The sequence below is a fragment of the Amblyomma maculatum genome, chromosome 5 (assembly GCF_055883805.1).
Source record: "Amblyomma maculatum isolate TAMU_Amacu chromosome 5, ASM5588380v1, whole genome shotgun sequence".
In the NCBI taxonomy this organism is placed as follows: Eukaryota; Metazoa; Arthropoda; class Arachnida; order Ixodida; family Ixodidae; genus Amblyomma; species Amblyomma maculatum.
This window is the reverse complement of record NC_139348.1, coordinates 150,261,710-150,285,192: the sequence shown is the minus strand read 5'-3', so window position 1 is coordinate 150,285,192 and position 23,483 is coordinate 150,261,710. Positions and strand designations below refer to the sequence as shown.

The following is a 23,483-nucleotide window of genomic DNA, read 5'->3' as shown; positions in this document are numbered from 1 at the left end:
TTGTTGCTTCCGGACACATGACAGTGGGAATGGACAGAGCTAGAACGTGTCCTTATTGTCCTCCAAAGAGACACGAGCTACGCGTCGGATGCCTATGGTTTGCGTTACGCTCTGTCGCCAAGGACACACGTGTCAAGATTCCGGTTTTCGGCGACCGGGGTAAACACCATTGACAATGAAAGCATGACAGCTTCTCAGCAGCTCATGCCACAAACAACTCACTGGTTCGAACGAGGACCCGCTTTAAAGAGGACCCGGCGAAAGCACCTCCACATGAGGATGAGTTACGCAAGCTTTCTCTGCATATCATTCACGACAAAAAGTTCCTTAGTTAAGCCTTTATGAAAGGAAGCAAAGGTAATTCCGAAACTGCTTAACGTTTAAACAAAATGCAATAATGGTTGGGAAAACAGTCATTTGGAGCCTCACGCTGGCCCTGATCTTCACAGCGGCAAATGTTAAAGGTAAGAACTAATCTACGGAGAGTGCTCTAAGGAACTAAGTATACACCTATGCAGTAATATTATTTACACCGAGTTTGGCGTGAAGACGTCAACGAAGAGACCATGTCTCATTTTTCAAAGATAGTTGGTTCAAGTGTTTGCCACGGGCTGCTCACAAATATCGCTTTTAAGGCAACGCTGACATATTGGGTTGCTTCAGGAAAATTCTCGAAAATTTCTAAATATAGGGAGCACAGACTAAAAGGAAATTTCTTTCAGGGCAAAGCCGCAAGCACTGCCCACTAGATTTATTACAGAAATTATACTAATCATGTAGGTACTAAAATAAATATTGTTACCGGACGGCCCACAAGATTTCATACAGAAATTATACTAATCTGGTAGGTGCTTAAATACTGCTACCGTGCGGCAAGCCGATGAACACAGGGAACAGAGATGACCGTGACGATGAAATGATTTTAATGAATCGCCACGAGCCTAGCGTGGGCACTCCTGCCAGCGCGCCACTGCCCGCTTCTTCCTCGTCCGTAACCGTTATCAATAAACTATGTTTGATTATTGCAGTATTGTGTTTTGTACCACTGATAACAGAGAAAGCAATGCTATTTAGGTTTCTAGGCAAAAGGACGGTTCCTGTGCACAGCTCTGCATCCAGAAATCTAGCTCTGTTTTTCGAAAGGAATCGAAACTTGGGTCACGATGTGAATAATCGTTATGTTGTATTCTAACTCCGAAAGGGCAACGTTTGGCCTATTTACGCATTAACAACACGATTTCTTTAAACGGAATGCAGTCGTAAATATTTTTACCGAGCTTTTCACTTCTGAGAAAGCGAGCATACGCCACAGATGTGCCCATCTTGTCCTCAGTGGGCACTCGGTGGCACTGGCAATCGAACCCCGCCCTTTTCGCATGCACAGTGGACGCTCAAATGGCTAAGCCATGGCGTAGGTAACTAACTCAGCGAATGGGATAAGTAAAAAGCTCGGAGCAACTATACGTCTGCTGATGACGTGTGTTCGAATGTAACTGCTTACTTTATCATACGTGGCACGCACTTTCTTTTGCTCCGCTGATTGCAAAAATGACAAACATACAGTCTATAATAACTGTATATTCATTGTCTCTTTACTGGGTACTCGAAGGCACCTGCCTAAATAAAGCATAGAAACATCAATAAAGACATCAACTTTTCAGCAAAGTTTTTGTCAGTACAAAGCTCTTTTAACCAAAATAATTCTTATATTTTGTTCAATTCGCTAACTCATAACTATGATATTTTCAGCAGCTAGCAGTCAATACGGTTGTAGATTGTCCTTTTAAAGGCATCCCCTAGTGCTAGAAAGTTCTTGTTTGTTTGTTTTGGTTTTTTTTTAAATGTTCGAACGTGTCTGCGGTAGGAGTACATACAATGCAAAAGAAAGGAAAGGAATGATAGTCATGTTATCCTGCAAGACCTCTGAGTGAAGCACTACGTGACGGAATAAAAAGTAAAGATTAACAACTGAAGACCAAAAAATGGGTCACTAAACAAAAACAAAGCAAGTGGTGGGAAGGTGGCGGCTGCTAATGACTGTTACTTTGCACTGTATTGAACCCTACTTCGAAGTACATTAGCCTTCGGGGAATGTGAAGGGGAATTCCCTTACTTCACGGTCATCTCTATAATGATCGTGTGTCGAAGCATTACACAATAGCTATACTGGTCAGAATGACATGATGGCACTGAGCACTGCAGTGAGGACAGTGCCGGATATCACCAGAAGTGTTTACTGAACGCAGTCTGGCGGCGGCTTTCGTGACTGCCCTGTGGTGCCAGGGAAGAGCGCCACTGTCGGCCGCTGAACGAAGCTTCATGTGGCCCATGTCACTGGTCGGCATAAAACATGATTGTCTAGCCAAACAGTACCCAGACAAAATGGCTTATGTTTAGGCTCAGAGTAAGCACAATATTCGCATGCCCAAGACACAAAGCGCAGTAGCCTTAGCATTAAGTGACGCGATATTCAAATATAGCATGTAGAAAGGTGAAATAATGAAGTACAGCATGTTATCTACAAGATGCCCTAAGCTCCAGTGACAACAATTTATGCCCGCTAGGAATCACGTTGTCTTTAATCTTAAATGAAGCATGGACTGGGATAATTTAGTGGTGAATGTTGCTTTCAGCGTCATTTTAGTGAAGTCAGCATTCTAGGCTCCGTCATTCTTTTAGGCTAAATACCAGTCAACGCAAAGAAGCACTCGGCAGCTCTGACATTTTTCATGTACCCGTTTTCTTCCAGCCCAGTGCATAACAACGCAACTCCCCAATGTTCTTGGTTTAGGCACAGTGAGTATTCCACATACGGCCTTATATCTTAAGCAGGTCATTAGCGGTTATAAAAAAAATGGGTTCGGAACGTTGGAGTACATTTTCCTCGCAGCTCCTTCACTGAGGGAAACCCTCTTCTCTTACTACTAGTTGAGGTTCTCCAATTCATGTTTTGCATATGGGTGAGAGGAAAGCATGCTTATTGCGCCTGCCGAGAGGGCTTAAAATGCGGTCTGCAGCAGTACGTTCAGATAAGATAGGAAGCTGGATTCCGCGATAAACATTTACCGCCACATGAAAATATAGGTGCTGCACAGCTCAGAGCATATCTCTTATGGCCGTCATTTGAGCGAACGTTTGAGAAAAAGGGTTTGAGGAGCAAGCCATAGGCGCACGAAACGTAGAATTCGGAGACAGCAAGAATTCAATGACAAAGAGAATATAAAAAAAAAATAAAAACGAAGCATCATGTTGTAGATTGGGGTGTGCGTGAACGGGCCAAATATGGCAGAGACTATGAGTGAAGTCGTATCTGTGGGCTCCGGAGTAGTTCCTGGGATCTAGGGTACAGGAATGGTGGGGCTGGCGCAACACTTGAAAGTTGAAGGGAACATTGAGAGAACTTGGCAGCCTAGTGGGGTAAGTCGAGAGGCGTTTGATTCTATGGTTGACTGAAAATGTCCAGTGGTCACATAACGTTAATATCTCGCTCTGCTTCCTCTGACAAGAGGAACTTGCCATGAGTTTGTGTCTCTGTTTTTGAGCAGTGCCTTGGATTGACACCCGATTACTGCAGTGAAAGACCTGTAAGTTGTAAGAATTTCATTACATTGCTTCTGTTCAATGCATTCCCTCTCTAGGCTATTTCATTTTTGCATTTCTGTTAACCTTTTCTGCATTTACAGGGAAATGCCACCCAAGAATTGATTCGAATCTTCTCGGTAAGGTGCCGATTTTTTTTTTTTTGCTTCTTCACAGTGCATCATCGACGAGTTTGTTTGTTTGTTTTTTCTATTATGCTGAAGACATGAGGAAGGAAAGTGCTCAGATAAAGGATTGATGTCTACTACGTACCAAAGTCGTCCTATTTATGTTTTTTTTCTTTTGCTTTGTGTTTAGAACATTGCCAGAAGTCACGCAGCCAATTCAAGTGTTCTTTCAGCTAAGAAATCTCGTCGCTGGTGTACTTTCCAGAGTGAGCTCAGGTATGTGGAAATAAGCAAAATAAAAAATAACCACATCATGCCATAGAGGTGACACTTGTTCGGAACTATCAGGATACTGAGCTTAATTTATTGTTCAGCTAAATTTTAAAAGACATCTGATAACATCAATGTTGTCCTGCACGATGAGACCTGTATCTGATTTTCAAAATAAGGGTTTATAGTAACCAAATAGCGACCCTTCAAAATAGGAAGAATTGATACGCAGCCTTAACTGCATGGAAGGTCTTCCAGGGAATACTTTCAAACATTCCTGAAGATAGTGAGCTCAGTTTCAAGAACAAACTCTGAACCGCGGTGTACCCAGTATTTAGCAAAAATTATTTTATTACATTATATAGATAATGAATAAAACCCGCTAACTACCTCCTTTTATATTCGCAGTTGTGTTACTCTTAAATGGGGGCTCGAAGCCGTGAGCAAGATGATGCCGTGTCATTATGCGCAACGAAGAAAAACCTATTTCCCGAAGTATTTCAACACGAGAATATTCCATCTCTTCTTTTTTTTTTTTTTTTTCTGCGCGAAACCAAAACAGAACGCTAGAGACTCGCAGGAATATGGGTACAGATGAGTCGTCCTGTGATAACGTGATGCAGTGTCAACGGTGCTCAGTTCGAACATCATGCGGTATTGCGTCACCTCATGCATGTGCTTTATTTTGCCTCGTAGACTGGCGCAAGGAAACGTTAATTCATTGGCAACTGTGTGTTCGTTATTTGTTTAGAGTAGTGGAGCGAAATGAAGCGCTTGACACGTCACCGTAGAGCAGGCAGTTCGAATTTGGAATTGTATATGCATTGCACGTGTCATCAGCAGGCGTCGTGTCTATATCGAGGTTCCTGCTCATCTGTTGCGCTCAGTTTTGGTTTCGTAGGGAAAAAATGTCGGATTCTCGCTAGCTGCAGGGCTTTAGAAACTATAATTATTTCTGCATTTCAAAAACTGATGTGGCGCTGTATTGTTCATGCCTTCTAAATGCCCAGTGGGACAAGTCAACTAGGTGCGGTAACTAAGAAACTAATTAGCAGAGTTTAGGTAATCTTTTTATAATCACAAAAGCTTGGCTCCATATTGTGTTCATCGCAGTTCCTCCCAATATTTCTTACTTATTTCAAAATCACTATTTTGAAATAAGTAAGACATACCAGATATACTGACGCTTTCTTTGTTTTCGATATCCGTAAATGTCTGTATGTCAACTACGTTTTTAACGTATTGAGGACCTTCTTGGTAGGCTTTGGTTTTTTGATGACAAAACGAAGTTCCACGTAGTCTGAAAAACCAGTGGAGTGAATGGTGATTTTAATGCATTAATGAATATGCAGCACATTGCTACCTATCACGACTGCAAAAGTTCAGAAGCCTCAACCGACGTAAACGCGAGTTTGATTCATCAGTCAACAATTAGGAAATTTTGTAAGGCAGACCACTGCTTGCTGGTAAAGGAGCAAGTTATTTTTATTAGCTTCTGTCATTTCCTGTACAGAAAAATACAGTACAAAATGAGCCTTTTATCTGCAGCAGTGATTCATTATAGCATTTTACGACGAAGCAATGCCGTCTACGCACTTGTCTACCTCATAACAGCCTACAGTTATACGTAAAATTTATATATGAGCGTGAAATCAATACAATTAAGAGCAACAATGATGAAATATATATTCGCCCGACGCCAGCAAAATCTGCAAAGCGTGAGGAGGATTGCTCGGCGAAGTAGTCGTCTAACAAGGGATCTATGTGACAGCGTACATAACAGCTCTAATATATATCACACTGTCCGTACCGGAAGCTTTAGTTCCGTGTACGTGTGCAGAAATGGAGGTGTGCAGCCGGCAGAAAACGAGCTTTGCTATGCAGGGCAATCTTCTGAGCTAGCCGTAATAAAGCCGCGGATATTAGTTTATAAACAAATATCTCTGTAAGCTACACCCTATACTGGCACAAAGACGACCGTGTTGCTGGGCGGGTATGGGAAGTTGCTTTGTGCCGATAATGTTCGGGCATACAACGATAACTTGCTAAGCTTAGCAGACTAACACATCTACACTAAAACATTGGTATATGTTAGGCTTATTTGTTTGTGACGCCCACGCGCCGTAAATTCTGCCCTTTTCCCAAGTCTCTGAGCATCGAACTTTTATTGCACTTATGCGGCGCTACCTCTCACCGGTATTAGGCAGTATAAGCATGCAATCTCCTTTACCAAAGCTCACGGATAACGTCAGTGATTTGATTAATTAGGTGCCTGAAGAGATTTTTTCTGCACTATTTAACGAAAAAGTGATGGTTTTATTTATTTATTTATTTATTTATTTATTTATTTATTTATTTATTTATTTATTTATTTATTTATTTATTTATTTATTTATTTATTTATTTATTTATTTATTTATTTATTTATTTATTTATTTATTTATTTATTTATTTATTTATTTATTTATTTATAAAACACTGATAGCCTTCCAAACGACCGTAAGCCGTAGTGGTACATACAGAGCTCAATTAAGGAAATAAATGCATCGAACACGCTGCTTCCTCCTTGTTATAGACAAAACTGAGATCCGCTTCACGAAAAGAAATGATCAGCAAACAGTCTAGGCATCACACAAAGAAACATTGACACATCGTTTCGTAAAAAATGCAGCGCAGTTAGAGCATTGAAGGCAGATAGCAGTATAACATATACACTGGTACATACGTGAAGCTGCCCATTGTATTTATCCTCAGGGAGTATCCGAATTTAGTCTTGAAGTAATCTTCAACGCAAAGGATGCCTAAAAGAGTTGTGGTCTTCAGTTCTTGTCGCCTTTGCTTACTGCCAACGTGCAGTGCGTATTAGAGTGCAGTCCTGCAATTTGGGGGGAGAGTGGGCCAGCTTACCTCTACCTTAAGTTTCTTGTTCTGCTATTAGTAGCGTATCCTGGGAAGGGGTAATATAAAAGGTAGTGAATGGAATTAATTGCGGTTGCTGATCAAAGCTACAAATATTTCAGACGGAAACCCACTTTCAGTCGCCAACATGCTCTGCAACCCTCTTGGTCTGCCTCTTTTCCGGTGCGAGAACAGCATTCCCGACAATATAAAATGTGGCCCACCTATAAGCATCAGCCTTCCCACCTCCTTCGGCGTGAACAACGTAAGTCAGCCGTTTGACTTTCAAAACAACGTGCCAGAAGCGATAGCAGGTTATAACAGTCTTGGCTCTCCTGCGTGTGTGTCAAATGGAGTTCCTCGAACAAAACCGTACAGCTCCGGTCGTATATTGCAACCCATATTTGTAATAAGGGACTAATTATTCATTGACATCCACCCAAGCGCAGTCATATGGCCAAAAAAGAAAGTTATACAGCTTTCTCAGAACTTCGTAGTTAAATAAAAGCTGTATAGCTTTCCATGGTAGCCATATAGTTGCTCTAAATGAGTAGTTACTCCCTAATTACTAATCTACTCCACCTTGGGGGATTCCCCTAAATATTTGACGAGCCATCACTTTTATAACCTTCCATTGCTAGCGGCACATGGTCACGTCGGCCATGATGCGGCTGCACCATGCTGTTCAACGCCAACACTGCATTTCGGAACTGCCATCAACGGCAGTGAAACAGTAAGAAACGATTAAGTGTCTACATCTCACGAGCTTTATTAGAGTTAATATCACCTCAGGAAGTAAACTGTACCGTGGATTTGCGAATAAAAGGCGGGGCACAATCACCATGACTGAACTGAAGGCAATGCCAGAAGATTGGACGGCGCTAGGACAGCGACTAACCCGACCCTGTTTGTGATACCGTCCACCGGTGAATGAAATTTCTTTAGTTACAGGAAGCTAGTACTATGTGAAATTCACGAGGCTTTTGAAGTTGCTGTGAGAATAACTCTCTTATGGCACGTAGGAAATAAAATGCACTCTAGTAAACAATATTTAGCCGACCAAGTTAATTTAGTGCTGATGTTTCCAGTGTCATATCTAACTAACGGTTGGTTGTTTTCCTGCAGTGCACCAATGGTACACGCCTCATGTGCGCGGAAGGTGAAATGCTCTCGGTAAGTAAGAGTGTGCTCGCTAACCTGCGACAGCTGGCGAATCTACCGTTCTTGGTTTATATCAAGCGAGCGAGCTGGCATAACACAAAATTAAGTAACTTACCACTGGGCACGCCGTTTCCCCGTCGAGATGTTGTTCCGAGGCGTCGTGCTTTCAGTGTATAAAATTGAAACCATTCATCAGTTTGCAGCCCAGAATTTAGGCAGAGCCAAAGGTTGCATACTAACTAAAATGTCGTTGAGAAACAAGAAAGTTGTTCTTATTCGCTGCACAACACCTCTCCTCGGAAATCTAATATTTGGGTAGCTAATGGTTTTTGGCTAAATTTAAGGGCTTCAAGTGTGTTATCGGAAACTTTCGCTGTTTTGATTTAATTAGTTTACTTATGCAGCACCTGCATCACTAAAGGCACTACATCAGGGCGGACTTCCTTGAAAAAAACTTATAAAATACATTTCTCCATTGAAAGCTTGGTAAATCGAATTAACAGACGTAATTTGTGCGATATGAAGAAGATTACGGGAACGCAGTGTTTGGAAAACTATAATACTGCAGAACGACACCCTTAAAGTGAAGTTCCTTGAATTTCAAGGGGTGCTTCTTTCTTTTAGATACATACGATGGTAGTTTCATGTATTTCTCTAGATTATTGACAGTTCAGGATTGATTGATGTTATAAAAGGATTGGAAGTGCAGGTTTCTTCTGTGAGTTTTTAGTTTCAACCACTGCAAAGTATGTTTACCCTCAGTCCAGCTGAGTCTTCTGCCATAGTGTCTAAGGACGAAACTCGCCGCCCCGTTCATTATTTTTCAGATTTGTTAATTAACTCTAAGGTGCAAATGTGTAACATTCGCTTGCGCACTCGGGGATTAACCGCACGTGCCCGAAATGCAATTGTTTCTTAAGCCGCTGAGTATGCCTCCATATCTCGAAACCTGCGCCGCTTCATTTGTTAGGTAATTTAGGCGGCTAGTTCATCGCAATATCGAGGCGAAACACCTCCCGAAAGTTTGTATTTCTTCAAAATAATTAAATTATCCTCACCGATTCGTGATCTGTTCTTGGTAGGAGCGTTTCCATTTAAAAGAGACATTCATACGTTTGCTCACATTCAAGAGGCATTTTCCAGTGTACAGAGCATGCTGCCACCATGTCCATATTATTCTCTAAAGCTTCGTAGTCACTAGGATAGTTAATAACTTCGTATTTTGCACAGTCCTTGGCAAACATTATAAATAAAAACATTATCATGTTACCTGCAATGTAATTGCTAAAGTGTAAGACTAAGCGTAGCTGGTAAGAGAAACTGGGTGCCCCGAGTAGTGAGTGGCCAATCGTCCGAAGAGAGCCATTAGTAGTCCAAGACAACTATACGGCAATGATAAACTTTTGAAAACTGACAAGGCAGCGTGGAAAATTGTTTTCAGTGCCACAGTTGCCCATTCATCCAGCGGCCTTTTTAAAGAAAATACTCAGTTTGTACATGAGAGGACATGGTGACCAAATGTTAATTCAGCTTTAAAATACGCTCTCAGATGTAAGATATCAGCAAGTGTTTTTGCTCAATTCCAAACCAATTTCGAATCAGACATTGTGTTTTGTAATTTCTAACAAGCCTCAGGAGACCTTTGAATCAGAAATCGAAGGCCACAGATATAGGTTGTTTCCTTTCATTTTCGTTATAGGTAGGTAGAATATGACCAACAAGATTCTGGTTCAAACAAGAGCAATTTAACATTTCTTCCAGTTGACCCAAACCATTAGATACTTTTGCATCCCACTTGTAAGAATACTCCCACTGTCCCTTTACCATCTCTTCACGCATTAACTCTAATTTCTTCTTGCTACAGAGTGGTCAGTGGTTTTAGGCTTTTTTGTTAGTGATAAAGCATTTTATACCTCATCCATGGCTTCAATTCATCTCCCAGTAAAGCCTTATTCTTTTTAAACACTGTTTGCAACTCACTAATATGTTCCTGAGATTTGTTTATTGCGATGGCATTGCTCCTTTAGCCATCAATGGTTTCTAACGCCTTCAGACGAGGAGTCTGAGGTTTGAGGCACTATTTTAGATTGCGATGATATGATGATATATTGAAATCAATGGGCATAATTCTTCCCAAATGGCAACCGACGTCGTATGTTGGCATTGGAGGGTTTTTTGCACAGCTGATACGTATGCGCGTAGGCGTATATTACGGCATGACGCATTGCTGCCACGCATGCGTAGTGTCCCTTCTAGCCCAGCCAATGTCAAATCGCATGTGACGCAAGGCTTCCGGTAATCCAGCATATGTCTCCTCTAAAACGTCTCCCCTGAACTAAAACTGTTTTCACGCCATCGCGTTTTCTCACAATAAAACGATCAAGCGAACGTAGTGCACTCATTTTGCTTGGAAAGAATGAAAATAGAACATGGCGCACAGAGCAGAGCTGATAAAGCGCAGTGCGTTAGCATTCATCTGTAATTAGTAAAAATCAACGAATTCATTGCAGTTATATATAGCTCATTGTTATTGCTTACAGTGTGCACTGTGATGTATTTCCTTCTAACAAGACCAATTATAAAGCTTGATTACTTTTTTTTTGTATTCCAGAGTGAGACTATGTCCGAACTCATACAATTCCTGGTGGTGAGTACCTTGGGATCATTGATGAATCTTATGTTCATAACCCCTCTCATTTTCTTCACCAATATCTCTTTAAAAACACAGTAGGTGTTTAGTTTGCTTTCTTTTACTGCAAGCATATTACGAATTTCACTATTTATGCCACCGGTTAATTCATATAGTTAACCTACTTATAACGAAAGTGACGGTCACGTGGATTGCGTTTGATGTATGCGAAGTTCATAGTCAGAGGAGTTTTGCTGTTATAGCCAACAAATCGAACTAGAGACAGAAATGGAGTTTGTTTAAAAACACCGACGCCTACATATGCTTCTGCTAAGCCGACTGTACCAATTTCTTTTTAAAGCAGTCCTGCCAGATCATGCATACAGGGCCGGCAACGGCCGAGGAAATTTAGACACCCGCAAATATCATTATCGATTGAGGCATTAATGGCGACTGCTAGTAAGGCAGCATTCTCTTCTTCAGTCATTAGGCACGCTTTCAGGAGGCAGCGACGAAACTACCTATGTGTGTTTAGGGCCGAAATCGCCGCAGAAAACTGGCGGAAGTGAATGTGGATGCGCGCCGTGAAAGCCGTTTCTTTGTCTCCTGGCGAGCACTGCACACTCTGCTAGAAGGAGCTTGCTTTCTTCTGCATTTTTGACACCACTGGCAGTTCTTTTTATTCACATTGGCGCAATGTAAACCCTGGAATCATGGCGTTTAACGTTATACGGCTAGCTCTGCTGGAGGTGCGAGGTTCTGTTAGCCTGATTACTCGATAAGCAAGAAGACGTTGCTCTGTGCCGAGATTATGCGAGCGAAGTCTCTTTAACTCTGATACCAGAGGAAATAATTTTGTTTTTGTTGTCTTTAGCATTTTAAAAAGCGGCCAATCTCGCAATGGGGTGTATGTGTGAACTTTAACGTATTTGCGCTTTAACTACGGTCATAGATTAATGTATCTTCATTTAGCAACTAGTGGCGCATTTTTACGTGTGACCCTTCGCATGCGTAAACCCTCTTCTCTTTGAGCTCCCAAGCTCTCTCTAACTGCTTTTGAGGAATGTGAGCCTCACATATCGGGCTGCTGGTTCTTCGTAGCTGGACAGTCATCTCATCTTTAGCTTTAGCTGTATTGAGGCAGCGCACTTATCTTCACTTCTTGTTTGACAAAACAGAGCTCAAGCCTATTAATTGAGGTTCAAAGATGAATGATGTCTGACATAAATTATAACAGGCAGTCAGGACAAGTAGCGCGAGAGGATGATAGGATAGCTTCATTTCTAAGATAGCTGGAAGCAAATACTTCTTGTTTGTGCTGCAAGTGGTGAGAATCTCACTGGATGCTATATTATGGCAAAGCTTTCGTCTTCCGGACAAGAATAAGAAAGAATAGTTCGGCGATGTTGAGTGTCAAGTCAGCCTTATGCTAGTCTTCATGTCGCCACTCAAGTCGGATCAAGTTAGCAGTGAATAGCAGGAACTAGAAGAAATCCACGCTTAAAAATATGTTGATGCATCACTGAAACAATGTACCACTAATGCAATGGACCTTTAGGCATTCCCTGCAAGGAATGCTCATTAGATACCCGTTAGAGATAAGTACAAAGCGAAACGAGCTTTTGCAACAGTCTTCATGCCTGAGATTAAGCTATTTGGCAGTCTTTATGTTATTGAAGGTACGAAACATATGATAAAACACGAGGCAGGTAGAATGCGTCAAGACGCCTGACATGATTAACGCGGAGGCAGTGTGGTCTCTAGATTGGTCTAACAAAGCAGAGGATCTCACCACGAGACCATGTTTCGGTCGGTTCTCTTTGTAGTGTACATTTGCATAATCTTCCTAAACGGTTTGAGTCAACCGCATGTCATACGTCAACAAGAAAGCTTTTATCAGCAAGAGGTTTACGCACTAGGCATGTCACTGCGTACTGGTTCCCGCCTATGTGTAGTGTTTTTCTTCTTATTATGTTCATAAACCGACTCTCCTATACTAAACAAAGCTGTATGACTGCTTACGCATTAAGTCTACAGGTTTTAATGACGACTTCTACGCTCCCTATGAGCGCCAGATTATTTGCGAGTTTTCTTTCTTTTCTCATTCTATGCTGTTTACTTTTTTCCACTTTCCTTCCTTCTCTTTCTCCTGTTTCTTCTTTCTTTCCACGTCTCTGTTCGAGTTTTTAGGCCTGATCGGAGCAGCTTGTCAAATATGCGTGCTTATTTCGCAGTGCCTGCTGAGCCGGCCCGCTGTCAACGGCGAGACGCTGGCCCGGCGTCTGGCCTGCGCCCTGGCCCAGTTGGTGCAGCTCTCCGCGCAACAGTTCGCCGCCGCATTCCCGCTGCCTCTTCTGTCTGCAGGTGTCCAGATGTCTGCGGCCAGGCTGAGCACTGCGCTAGCCATGAGGGCGCAGTGTTTCTGAAGACTACGATCGCCACAAATGGAAGGAAAAGACACGCAGACACACATATAACCAACCGCACTACAGACTGTCTTGCAGTGGAAAGGCATACGAGAAACCTAAAAGACTAATGGGACTGATCTATTCTCCAGAAGACTTGACTTTTGTATGCGCTTAACCCTACTACCTATGATTGGGAGGAGATGACGCGAAAATTTTTATATCGGCCCATAGCGTTGCAGTCATTTTCTCATCATTCGGTCTCTTCGTGACCCCTAGGGCAAATGCAGAGGTGAAGGCAATTTGTTGCAATACATTACCGTCCTTATCAAAAGAAACTAGGTAGCGCGGTTTGCTTCTTAGCCCCATAGCGAGCATTTATGTCCCCTTTCAATTTTTTATTTCTTATTTAGTAAGAGAATCGTTAGCCGCTCTCTGCTATGGCATTTTTGCTTTGCCTTTTGGATAACATAAAGTCCCTTTCTTACGACAAAAGAGTAAGTACTGCTGCTCGGTAATTCCGGCACACACTGCGCACGTGGTTTATAGGCTTCTTGATAAGAGAACGGAAACACTCAACAGAGGGCCTGACAAAGCCATGCTTATATTGAGCGCCTGTGCTTAGCGCTTCGTTCCGGGTGTTTCAGTTTTCGTGGTATGATTACACGTCTTTTTGTTCTTAATCAAACACATGAGTTAGTTTGCTGTTCCTGTACCAACAGTCCAGTCTGGGTCTCCTTCGCGACCTCTCAAGAAGGCCGTCCTGAATGGTGATTTTCTGGAGCACACCGCATCCTCTTCCAGGAGTGACGTTTGGCATGAAATCATGAGCATACTATATAGAAGTGTTATCAACCTCGGCGTGTATCCCTGAACAGCTTTGTCATCCGATTGTTCTCCCGTGAGCAGCTCAGTAAAGGACGGAGTGCTGAACGAGCATTACGGCCCGTCGATGATACTGTCGAGGTATACGTCTGTAATGTTGTAAACTGCGAAAGACCTCACTATTCGCTGCTTATCAGAGTTGCAGGTTTGCATTTATAATGTTACGAAAAGAGAAAAATGGTAAATTTGAAACGTTTAATAAATTTGAAAAATACGAAGCTGTGCGCATTACCCTAAATTGTTATGACTGTAAACAAATTATTATTATTATTATTACAGTATAACGTGGCCTAGCGTCTCTTCAAAACGAGAGTACAATGAAGAAAAGAGTGCTGATATTGTCTCACTTATGTGAAAAAGCTCGAACCTATTTTGTTCCGCTTAATGTAAGAAGCATATGAGACACTCAGTGGTGTTCTGTATGGGCATCTTTCCTGAGCTTACATTGCACTCAGGATATCACAATTGATTTCGCTGTGCTGTTCACTGTCCTGTTCACTGTTGCGCGACAGTGCCGCTGTTCCCAGTGTCCTTTGATGCCGTTACCGGTGCGTGTCTATGGCACTGTATTTGACGTCACTTCTTTGTATCTGAAGAGAATAAAACACGACTATTTTTACGTCCTTGGTCAGCTTACTCTTCAACACGATATTGCACTCCATAAGACACATTACTTAAAACATTATTCTGTCAAATCTGAAGGTCTTTATCTAAGTTTTATTCTGTTGTTCACCCATACATTGAAGCTATCAACATCGTTCAAACTTATATCGACTACAGCCGTAGGTATAATCACGTATATCATTTGCTGCGATATTTTTTTCTTGCAGCACGGAGCTAGTGAGGCTACAATGCCACTTTAAAAATCATTCAGTGACATTTCTGTATTCAGAAACGAGCGACAAGCTTAAACATTCGTGTTAGCAGCCCCGTAGTACCGAGCTTCTCGACCGGAAATACAGAGGCCTAGCCAACAAGAGATGCGTGAAATAATCAAAGTCGTAAGTGAAGAAAAGCATTATATGTGATTAACGGGAAATTTCTAATCATAACGTCCTGTAACGCATAAATGTTCACTGGCTGAACAAATTAAAAGGGCTGAAACAATTTGCTTGATTTCTGAGAGAATATCAACAGCTTCCTGAAAACAAAACCCCCCAAAAATCTAGGTCAGCTATCAAATGGTGAGTAGCTGCTTTTTCATGCTTTTAAAAAAGCACATTCTATCCCCAGAACATTCTGGAGGCAGAACATCTGAGAAAATAAGAATAATAACAAAACTGGAAGACAGCATGAATTTATTTCAGGTCAACTTACACATCTCGCCGCACCCGATAAAAGCTAATAATCTGAGCCACTTTCCAACTTTCAAGTGACTAGGGCATGTCGCCTCTATAATCACCAACGATTATTGCACATTTTTGGAGAAATCTCATGAAAAGGTTTCAAAATTATTTCAGTATATCTCCAGCATCTACAAGCCGTTCAATTTTTTTTTCATCTATTCATGCTCTGCGAGATGGCAATGTTGAGCCAGAGGGGAGAATTGAGCTCATTAAGCTTGAAGCGGGCATCACAATATTGCCGACGTTTGAGGACGCAGGTGTAACGTAATTTTGCACGTAGTATTACAGGACCAGACAATTCCTACAGTTTTAGCTGCGGAACTAAGTAATAAGAATCATTTTTTGTAAATCAGCTATGGTCTCACATATTCTCTCAGCTGAAGGTGAAAAATCTGCTTTGATTTCAAGTATGACAGAAGACTACTACACAGCAACCAGGGGAATCATCTCAGCACAAGACATCAGGCTGGAGAAAATAACCTTCATTTTTTTTTAAATGAAGGTTATTTTCTGCAATTCAAAATAATGCATCTTCTTTAAACAGCTAATGCATGCTTCTTTTAACACGCTGCAGGTTGCATGCCTTTCAAGTACGCAAATACGATTGAGATGTTTGTAACTGCGCTATACAAACTAAATATATATCGCGTTATATTAAATAAACATCAATAAAATACACTAAAGCATCTGCTTGCAATTGCTGAGTAACTACAGAAGGCCCTCAATATTAAACATGAATGCTAGAAATTTATTGATGACTATTGAGCGAGTGTGAGAATATATCAATTTGTCGATTTAAAGAATAACAAAAGAAATTCCCTTGCTCAGAACAGATTAGAAAAATCGAAGACTTGCGAATGAATTTATTGCGTCTATTTGTATTTTGCCTTGTGCAAAGGCAATTTTTGCGGAGGCTTCTAGCGAGTTAGTGCGAAGAGCTTGTGCTTAGCTTCGACACGACAAGCGGCTTGTTTTTCTCGTGCTTCTGATGGAGTGCTTCCATGTTATATGACTCAGCTGATCGCCACGTAGTGAATTTCCCTTTTAACACCGGGATGTATTGACTCATCAAGATAACTCTCAGAAATCCAGGAGCGTTGTAGAAGCCGCTGAGTGACCGTAGAAGCCGCTGAATGATCCATTTGAGAATTTGAATTTCAGCGTGCAAGCTATGCGGGCAAATGACATCGAGAAAGTAGGGCACAGCTCACAACAGTATAAGTGTGCATTGTAATCGAAAGAACGTGATTGCTCATTGCTATGTATCCTTCTAACAGCCGGCATAAGCTACAAAAGAAAATTATGCAGCTTTCTCAGGGACTTCCTTCTTGAAGAACACTCCGTCCTGATCCAGTATTGGGACCCGGTATCAACCCTTGCACGGAACAGCCGCTCTACTATTGCCTAAATGCACACTGCATCGACACCAACACAACATGCTTATACTGCTGCATAGTCGCATAGGTAGCATGCTTGGCAACTATGAAGTTCCGCTGAGCTTCTAGGAAAATTAGATGAGAATCATCCAGAACAGGTTGATGAAGGTAATGGCCGCTTTTAATATTCCGAGGTAAGAACAACAGACAAAGCTGAAATTACCACCTACACTTCCGCGCTGAAAACATAACGATTAGTATTTTGCTGTGTGTCCCATGTGCTCGCTAACCATACAGAGGACAAAGCCTCTGGATCAAAGGTAATAATAGAAAGGAAAAAAAAATGGGAGTTAGAATTTGGTGGTTCTTCAGCAACGCTGGTGAACGTCAGAAATGGGTCCTATATGACGTCACTGCCCACCTTCGTTCAATACCAGATGCATGACGCATTCACTACGAGCACGCCTGTTCGCGAGGTTGACCTGCCGTAGCGTGGGCCCTAGACGTCTTAAACCATACGCCGAAGTAGTGAAGGCGTGAGTTGAGTGTGTCGCAAGAAAAAATGTCTCGGCATGTTGTAGAGGTCATGCCCTGGTTCTCAGACGTGTTCAGTTCCTTGATGCTACGCCTTGGGTCTCTAGTTCGGAGTGAGAGCGTCTTGGAGACCTGGGCCCGCTTGCACAAAACAATCTTAAGACTGTCTTAGCTAAGTCCAGACTTAACTGGAGTCTAAAGAATAGGCCACTAGCATGGCCGTTTAAGACTGGAGTCAAGACTGGGCTTCAGTCCTGACTGGGCTTCAGTCGCTTGTATGATTACGACTCTAGTGCTGTCTTGGTTAAGACACAAGGACGTCAGGTGTCTAAGTAGAGAAATTAGGGAAATACAGGGATGCGCTGGCACTGTCCCTGCTGTAAGATGTACACATTCCGTCAATTTTGCGTTGTGTAAAATCCGTGCCATTGCGTTTTGCGGCTTAAGATTGTGTTACGAGGAAAAATGCCCCAAGTGGTTGCTGAGGCCGTTCTGGGAAGCCACTCTGGTGAACATGAACCCGAAGTGTTCGACGTTCGGAACACGAGCCGTCTTAAATAAGCTTGGTCTTTCTAAAGACACCATTTAAGTCTGGACTTAGCTCGGACTTTATCGTGCAAGCCGGCCCTGGTATTCTCTGAGACAACGGGCTTTCTTTAAGGCGTCGAGCGCGTTCGGACGGTGCAGTAGACAGGAGCGGACTATCGCCAAGGTTAAAGAAAATCGCCCACATCGTCGTTCAGATCAAAAACTATGCAAATCAATAAAATGAACACTGTTTCTCTGTGACATTGGATGACCTTCAGAAATTCATAAAAATTCTCTCTTTTACTGCTTATCGCAGTCTTCCGAGCCAAGAGATGTATGTATCGGTGCGTTGACGAAGACGTCCGAGTGCGTTACGTTGCCGAGAGTATGAGACGCAGTCGGTTCTTAGAGATAAAATGCTTGTTGCATCTAGCTGACAATAAGTTTATTGAAGATACAATGTACAGAATTTACAAAATTAGGCCAGTGAGTAATTTTCTCCGCAAGCGATTTCAAAAGCACGGTATCTTTCACACAACGCTCTCCGTAGACGAATCTATGGGGAAATACCCTGGGCACAATCCTAGCAAACACTTTATTACCAGAAAGCCAATTCGGTTTGGATACAATGCCTGTATGCTACGCCGTGCAAACGGCTATTGCTACACATTTGACGCCCACAGTGGAAATTTCCTACGTTTGGACGACAAACCATTACTACGGTCACTGCTTGAGGCTATTTCAACACCGAGTAAACAAGTGATCAATCCGCCTTTTTCACAAGGCCGCTGTGCGCATGTGTACCTCTCCCCTGGTTGAAAACAAACCACCAACCTAGCTGCGCATGCGCAATTCTTGGCCTCCACGATCGGCACACCCGGAACTGATCTCGGAGTCCATGTGCAGTTAATATTCGTGACAGATGTATGCGACAGATGGCGGTAGCTGTCAAGAGCGCAGATCGCCATTTCGCTGGCGGCTACGTCTCCCAAGTATGTTTTCAACCAGTAGCAGACGAATTTTCAACCACTCCCAGAGGGCGCCACATTTTGTGAAAAAGGCGGATTTTAGCAATCTTTTCCCAGCCACGACCTCCTCATAACGCTGCAGCAGGAGGAATTTGGTGCAAAAGAAACCCTTCATGAAAACTGGCTTATGAAACACCCCCTCTCCTGAAAGAAAGGAATTGAAAGGAAAGCAGGAAAAGAATTTCATTCTTGTTTTGGCTGCTAAGATGAGACACTTTTGGAGAAAGATACCACTGCAGCTGCAATAGCAAGCAACTATGACAGTATTAAACCGATATCATTTGTGAAACTATGGTCGCTTATAGCGGACGAAAAAGAGTGTTCCTCAGCCAAAGTAGTTTTTCAGCTACAAGGGTGACAAGGGAGACGTCTATATTTCACTATGGGATTAGCATAAATGGCAAGAAGTTGTTGTGGTCTTTTTACCATGGATGTTGAGCATTGCAGAGGGGAACCCGCAGAAAAGAAATCAGTGAAGACTAGTGTATTGACCTTCTCGCTTTCGTACGAAATGTTACTCGAGATTTCTTGCGCCTTTGCCTGAGACAACCAGCTATTCCCAGAAGCCCCGCCTCCATCATATCTGATCTGATTTTTGACAAAGAAGCACAGTTTTCGCACAGACTAGTGAAATAACTGCGATGCCAGTATTGTCCCTAAAGATCCATCTGGGCCTTTGGGAAGTGCGAACTCACCCTCTACCTAAAACACGGGTGTTTCAGCAAGTTTCACGCGACCAAGTTGGCGTTAGAAGTAGCCACTTGGGATATGCTAAGGGCCCAACGTACTATAAAAAGTACACATACGTAACTCTTGGATAAATAACTCTATTGTTTCGAAATTTCAGAAGTATTTACTTGAGCACGAAACAATCCTGCCGCAAGATTTTTTTTTTTGGTACCTAATGGGTTAACTGCAAACATGACAAGTAAAGAAGCGGCTTCTATTTCAGATTTTTCAAACTAATTATCAACCCAGATGAATCAAGAAAAAATAAATATTTTTCATTTTAATAAGATCTTCCTCCAGAAATGGGCTTTAAGCTGGCTAAAAAATTTATCGCCTTGAGAAATATATTCTTTGAAGGTACCCCAAAGCTTCAAAACGCTGTTCGCATAGAAGCGACTATGAAGCAAAGGCAAATGTTAATGCGCCATATATTTCTATTCTGCTATAATTGTATCAAACTATTGTAGAGCAAATGCTACTGAAAACGTAGGGTACTAATAGCGAAAATTCCGAGGAAAGGTTCTTGTGCATTCTACCCACAGAAAGTATCGTGACGACGTTAAAAGGTTTTGCTTTATTTGCATGCATTTTCGGCATAGGTATTCTTGGGGCCTATTGTTTTTCAAGGTTGAACCTTCACCTTGACTCGGCTTGCGTGTGTCAAGCGTGTGACGTCATTTGTCAACTGTTCTGACAGCAAGCGCATTCCGGGGAAAACTCCCCGACCCCCCTCCCCGCCCTCTCCCCCCCCCCCCCTCCTCTCACATTCCGCCCTTTCGGCACGTGGCATGCACAGGATTGCCCCCCTTAACATGTTACAATTGACACAATAACTTTCTATCCAGCAGTGCATCAATTTTCTAAAACGTATTTGTGTGCCATTATTACTGACCGAGATGAAAAAGTAAACGATGTTGAAGTTATGCGGCGTCTTAGTGAGAGTTGTCTGATTTTGCTGGCATGGTTTATTTCTCCACAGTGGCTCAGGCTATGAGAGCACGACGACTGAAGATTTTTGTTGATATTGGTGACCGCATGGAGTTCTCTAGCGCGCACTGATATCGCGTAGTATATGGACAATTTCCTTTTCGACTCCACCGAAAAGCAGCCGCGATAGAACCTGGCTTCTAATGGTGGCGATGTTCCTAAGCGGAATCGCCAATATTCGACCTCAGCTCACTAACGTAGATGCACATGGATGCTGTCCGCATCGGCATCGGTATCGTACTTGTACAACGGAAGTCTGGCTATGTTATCTATGCGAACCGTGCGCTTTCCAAGGCCAAAATAATTCACTTGCTCCCGAAGATGAATGTTCGACATATGTTGGATCGTAAACGAATTTCCTATATACCTGCATAGTCTCCCATTCGAAGTTGTCACCCATTATCTGGCTCTATGCTGGCTATCTCACTTAAAGGATTTATCGGATCACCTCGACCGCTACGGACGCAAGGACCCTTATGATGGTTTCCTCTCCCAACCTTCTAGTCTCCGAACAAGCGACTATCTTCAGTATCGTCTCCATGCTGTTGGTGTCCTTGGTATGCTAGCCAAAAAAAAAAAAAATAATGATTGTGAAGCAGCGTAATGACATCGGCATTTCTCTCGTGGACCACCTCCCCCGCACCGCCACCTCAGCACACCCATGCTCCCCACGGCGTCAAACTGAACACTCCATATTCGAGATGATCTTTCTTATCGCTGGATTCTCATGCCCGATGGTGGCAAATGGCTCTTCGTCATTCCTCGCCACTTACGGGCTGATGTCTGCGCGTCGTTCCGTGTCGACTGCCATGCTGCTTATTTCGGCGGTGTGAAAACATATACACGATTTTCACCACTGAAGCTACTGGTGTCAAATGTGCACCTTATTTAGAGAGTGCAATCGTTCATGCTATGACTGCCACAGCCTCCACCCCACCCGCCACTCCTCCCCCAGCTCCTTTTGGTCAGTTACAGACCTTGGCTTTCTCCGCCCGTCCGTTTACTCGCGTAATTATTGACCTTTGCTGGTCCTTGCCATCTTCAAGTGCACATCCTCGAAGAGTCTTAATCGCCATCGACCATGTTACATGTTTTGCCTTAACTTCGGCTACAGCCACAGGGATTACGGCTTGTTGATACTCCGACATCCTGTTCTCAGCTACAACTCTTTGCGTGAGTTTCGAAGCAAATTTTGCCACTTGTTTAATCTGATGTCGTCCAGGCAATCGTCGAAGTATGCCTCACTCTTTGCAAAACAAGCGAGTAATATAGTGCTCATACAAACACGCTCACCAAACGGCTCAAACAGACGCCCTGTATCGTGCTGACAATGGGTATCAGTGTCATCATTCTGAGTGGGAACTCGTCCCCCAGTTCGTTATGTAGGCATGTGATACCACCGTAGAGTGAGCCATACTTCTCGTTGACGAATTCGAGACTTCAACCCTCTTTTACATGATTCTTCCCCAACATCGTGATGCGTCAGATTACACATCTGTCTTCGGAGTTGCAATGCATGCTGAGGAAAGCCGCCAATTCGTTATGTTCACTCTTGTGTGGTTATCAGAACTGACAGAAAGAGCGCCATGATCCTGCGTGCCCCCCATATCTACCCTCAGGCGCACTTCTTGATCACCCATGGACCCCTTCACAAACTCCTTTCTTGCGATCAGAATCCCTCGCTACATATAGCGGCTCTTGCATTCTTCTCTCTCAAATATATGCGCTCAAATATGTTGTCGATCTTGACACCGTCACCTGATATGTTTTCCGCGCTGAGCGTTAAATAGACCGGAAGCTCTTTGATGACCCCTTAATGTGCATCGCTACTTTAGTCTCCAGGGTGGCTTCTTTCTTTAGGGGGCCACTGTTACGCCAACGATGTAGGTACGTGGTAGCGGCAATGCTTTAGCCGAGCGAGCGCTGTTGGCGACTTCAGTAGAAAGCTTTCTCTTCCATTGAAAGCCGACAAGCGCTTAGTGCCTGAAGTTCAAATACATTTGCATTACACTACAATATTCTTGGTGTTTTATAAATTATTTAATCATTCCCGTTAAATAGTGGCCAAAAATGGGTGTCATACAAATCAACAAGCCACCGGCTCCATGTTTCGAACTACCGGTCACTTGGATCCCTCATTGGTCACACTGTACATAGCAATAAGCCATAAGCCTACAAATACGCCACATGGCGGACCAAACGTTACTGATAATGATACTCACGTGATAATCGTCATTTGGTACGTAGGATGTGATTTGCGCACAATAACGCGAAACGAATGACACAAAACTGGCGTCTTTGGCATTCTTCCTAAGCAAAAAGCGTCAGCGACAGATGCATTCTATGTCCAAAAAATACTTTGACTCCTATATCCCTCTTGTATATAAAGACCCCAGATGTCGCCATGCCGAGATTACCCGTTTGTCGCTTATGATCCGTACCTGCACGTCAACAGTCTGATTAGTTAATGGCCCCGTTTTCCACAAGGGCAGTTGTGACCAGGCATCAGGCATCTGAATAGAAAGCCCTGAAATTGAGGTATAGTTACTTTTTCTAGGTGTGGTGCATGGCGGACGATATCCTTCCCCTGCTGTAGTTTCCGCAGGCCACTTGGGAATCGATAAGTATGTAGGTTGTCTGTTACTCCAGGTCGCAGACCATTGCGAGTGCCATGAGCGCCGCATCTGCCTTCAGACCGCTGGTTGGTGCGCATGGTAGCACCAGTTACTTCCTATATTGGGTAACCAAGTACGCTGGCCTTCAGTGACCTCGGTGCTTAATGTTCCGCGCGGGTATACCTTACGTTTGGCAGGTTCATGTCCATTTATGTATTGCTTATTGGAAAACTCAAGCAGAATAGGTGGTTCTGAAATAAGTCGTTTTTGTTTCAGGTGGCGCAGCACACTCAGTATCTGTTGCCGCGGCCGCAAGCGAAACATCTAAAGTTTTGCTCCGCTGTGACAAATAGCAGTTATAGTGACATCTACATTAGCTTTGGAA

General features: G+C 42.9%; 1 protein-coding gene across 1 annotated transcript; it reads left to right on the top strand.

The window, feature by feature from the left end:
• Window positions 1-212: 212 nt before the first annotated feature.
• Window positions 213-14,572, top strand: LOC146189953 (uncharacterized). Its single transcript, XM_084604675.1, has 9 exons — window positions 213-464; window positions 2,750-2,796; window positions 3,546-3,584; window positions 3,684-3,720; window positions 3,888-3,983; window positions 6,998-7,140; window positions 8,001-8,048; window positions 10,648-10,683; window positions 12,900-14,572. The coding sequence occupies exons 1-9, from the start codon at window positions 398-400 to the stop codon at window positions 13,089-13,091; spliced, it is 705 nt and encodes a 234-aa protein (XP_084460801.1). The 5' UTR covers window positions 213-397; the 3' UTR covers window positions 13,092-14,572.
• The last annotated feature ends 8,911 nt before the right edge of the window (window positions 14,573-23,483 follow it).

What these genes read in the sequence shown, in the direction of transcription:
- LOC146189953 (XM_084604675.1), top strand. Translation starts at nt 398, where the DNA reads ATGGTTGGGAAAACAGTCATTTGGAGCCTCACGCTGGCCCTGATCTTC. An exon ending in ATTACTGCAGTGAAAGACCT is followed by an intron (nt 3,585 to 3,683) that starts GTAAGTTGTAAG and finishes CTGCATTTACAG; the next exon opens with GGAAATGCCACCCAAGAATT. An exon ending in ACTTTCCAGAGTGAGCTCAG is followed by an intron (nt 3,984 to 6,997) that starts GTATGTGGAAAT and finishes CAAATATTTCAG; the next exon opens with ACGGAAACCCACTTTCAGTC.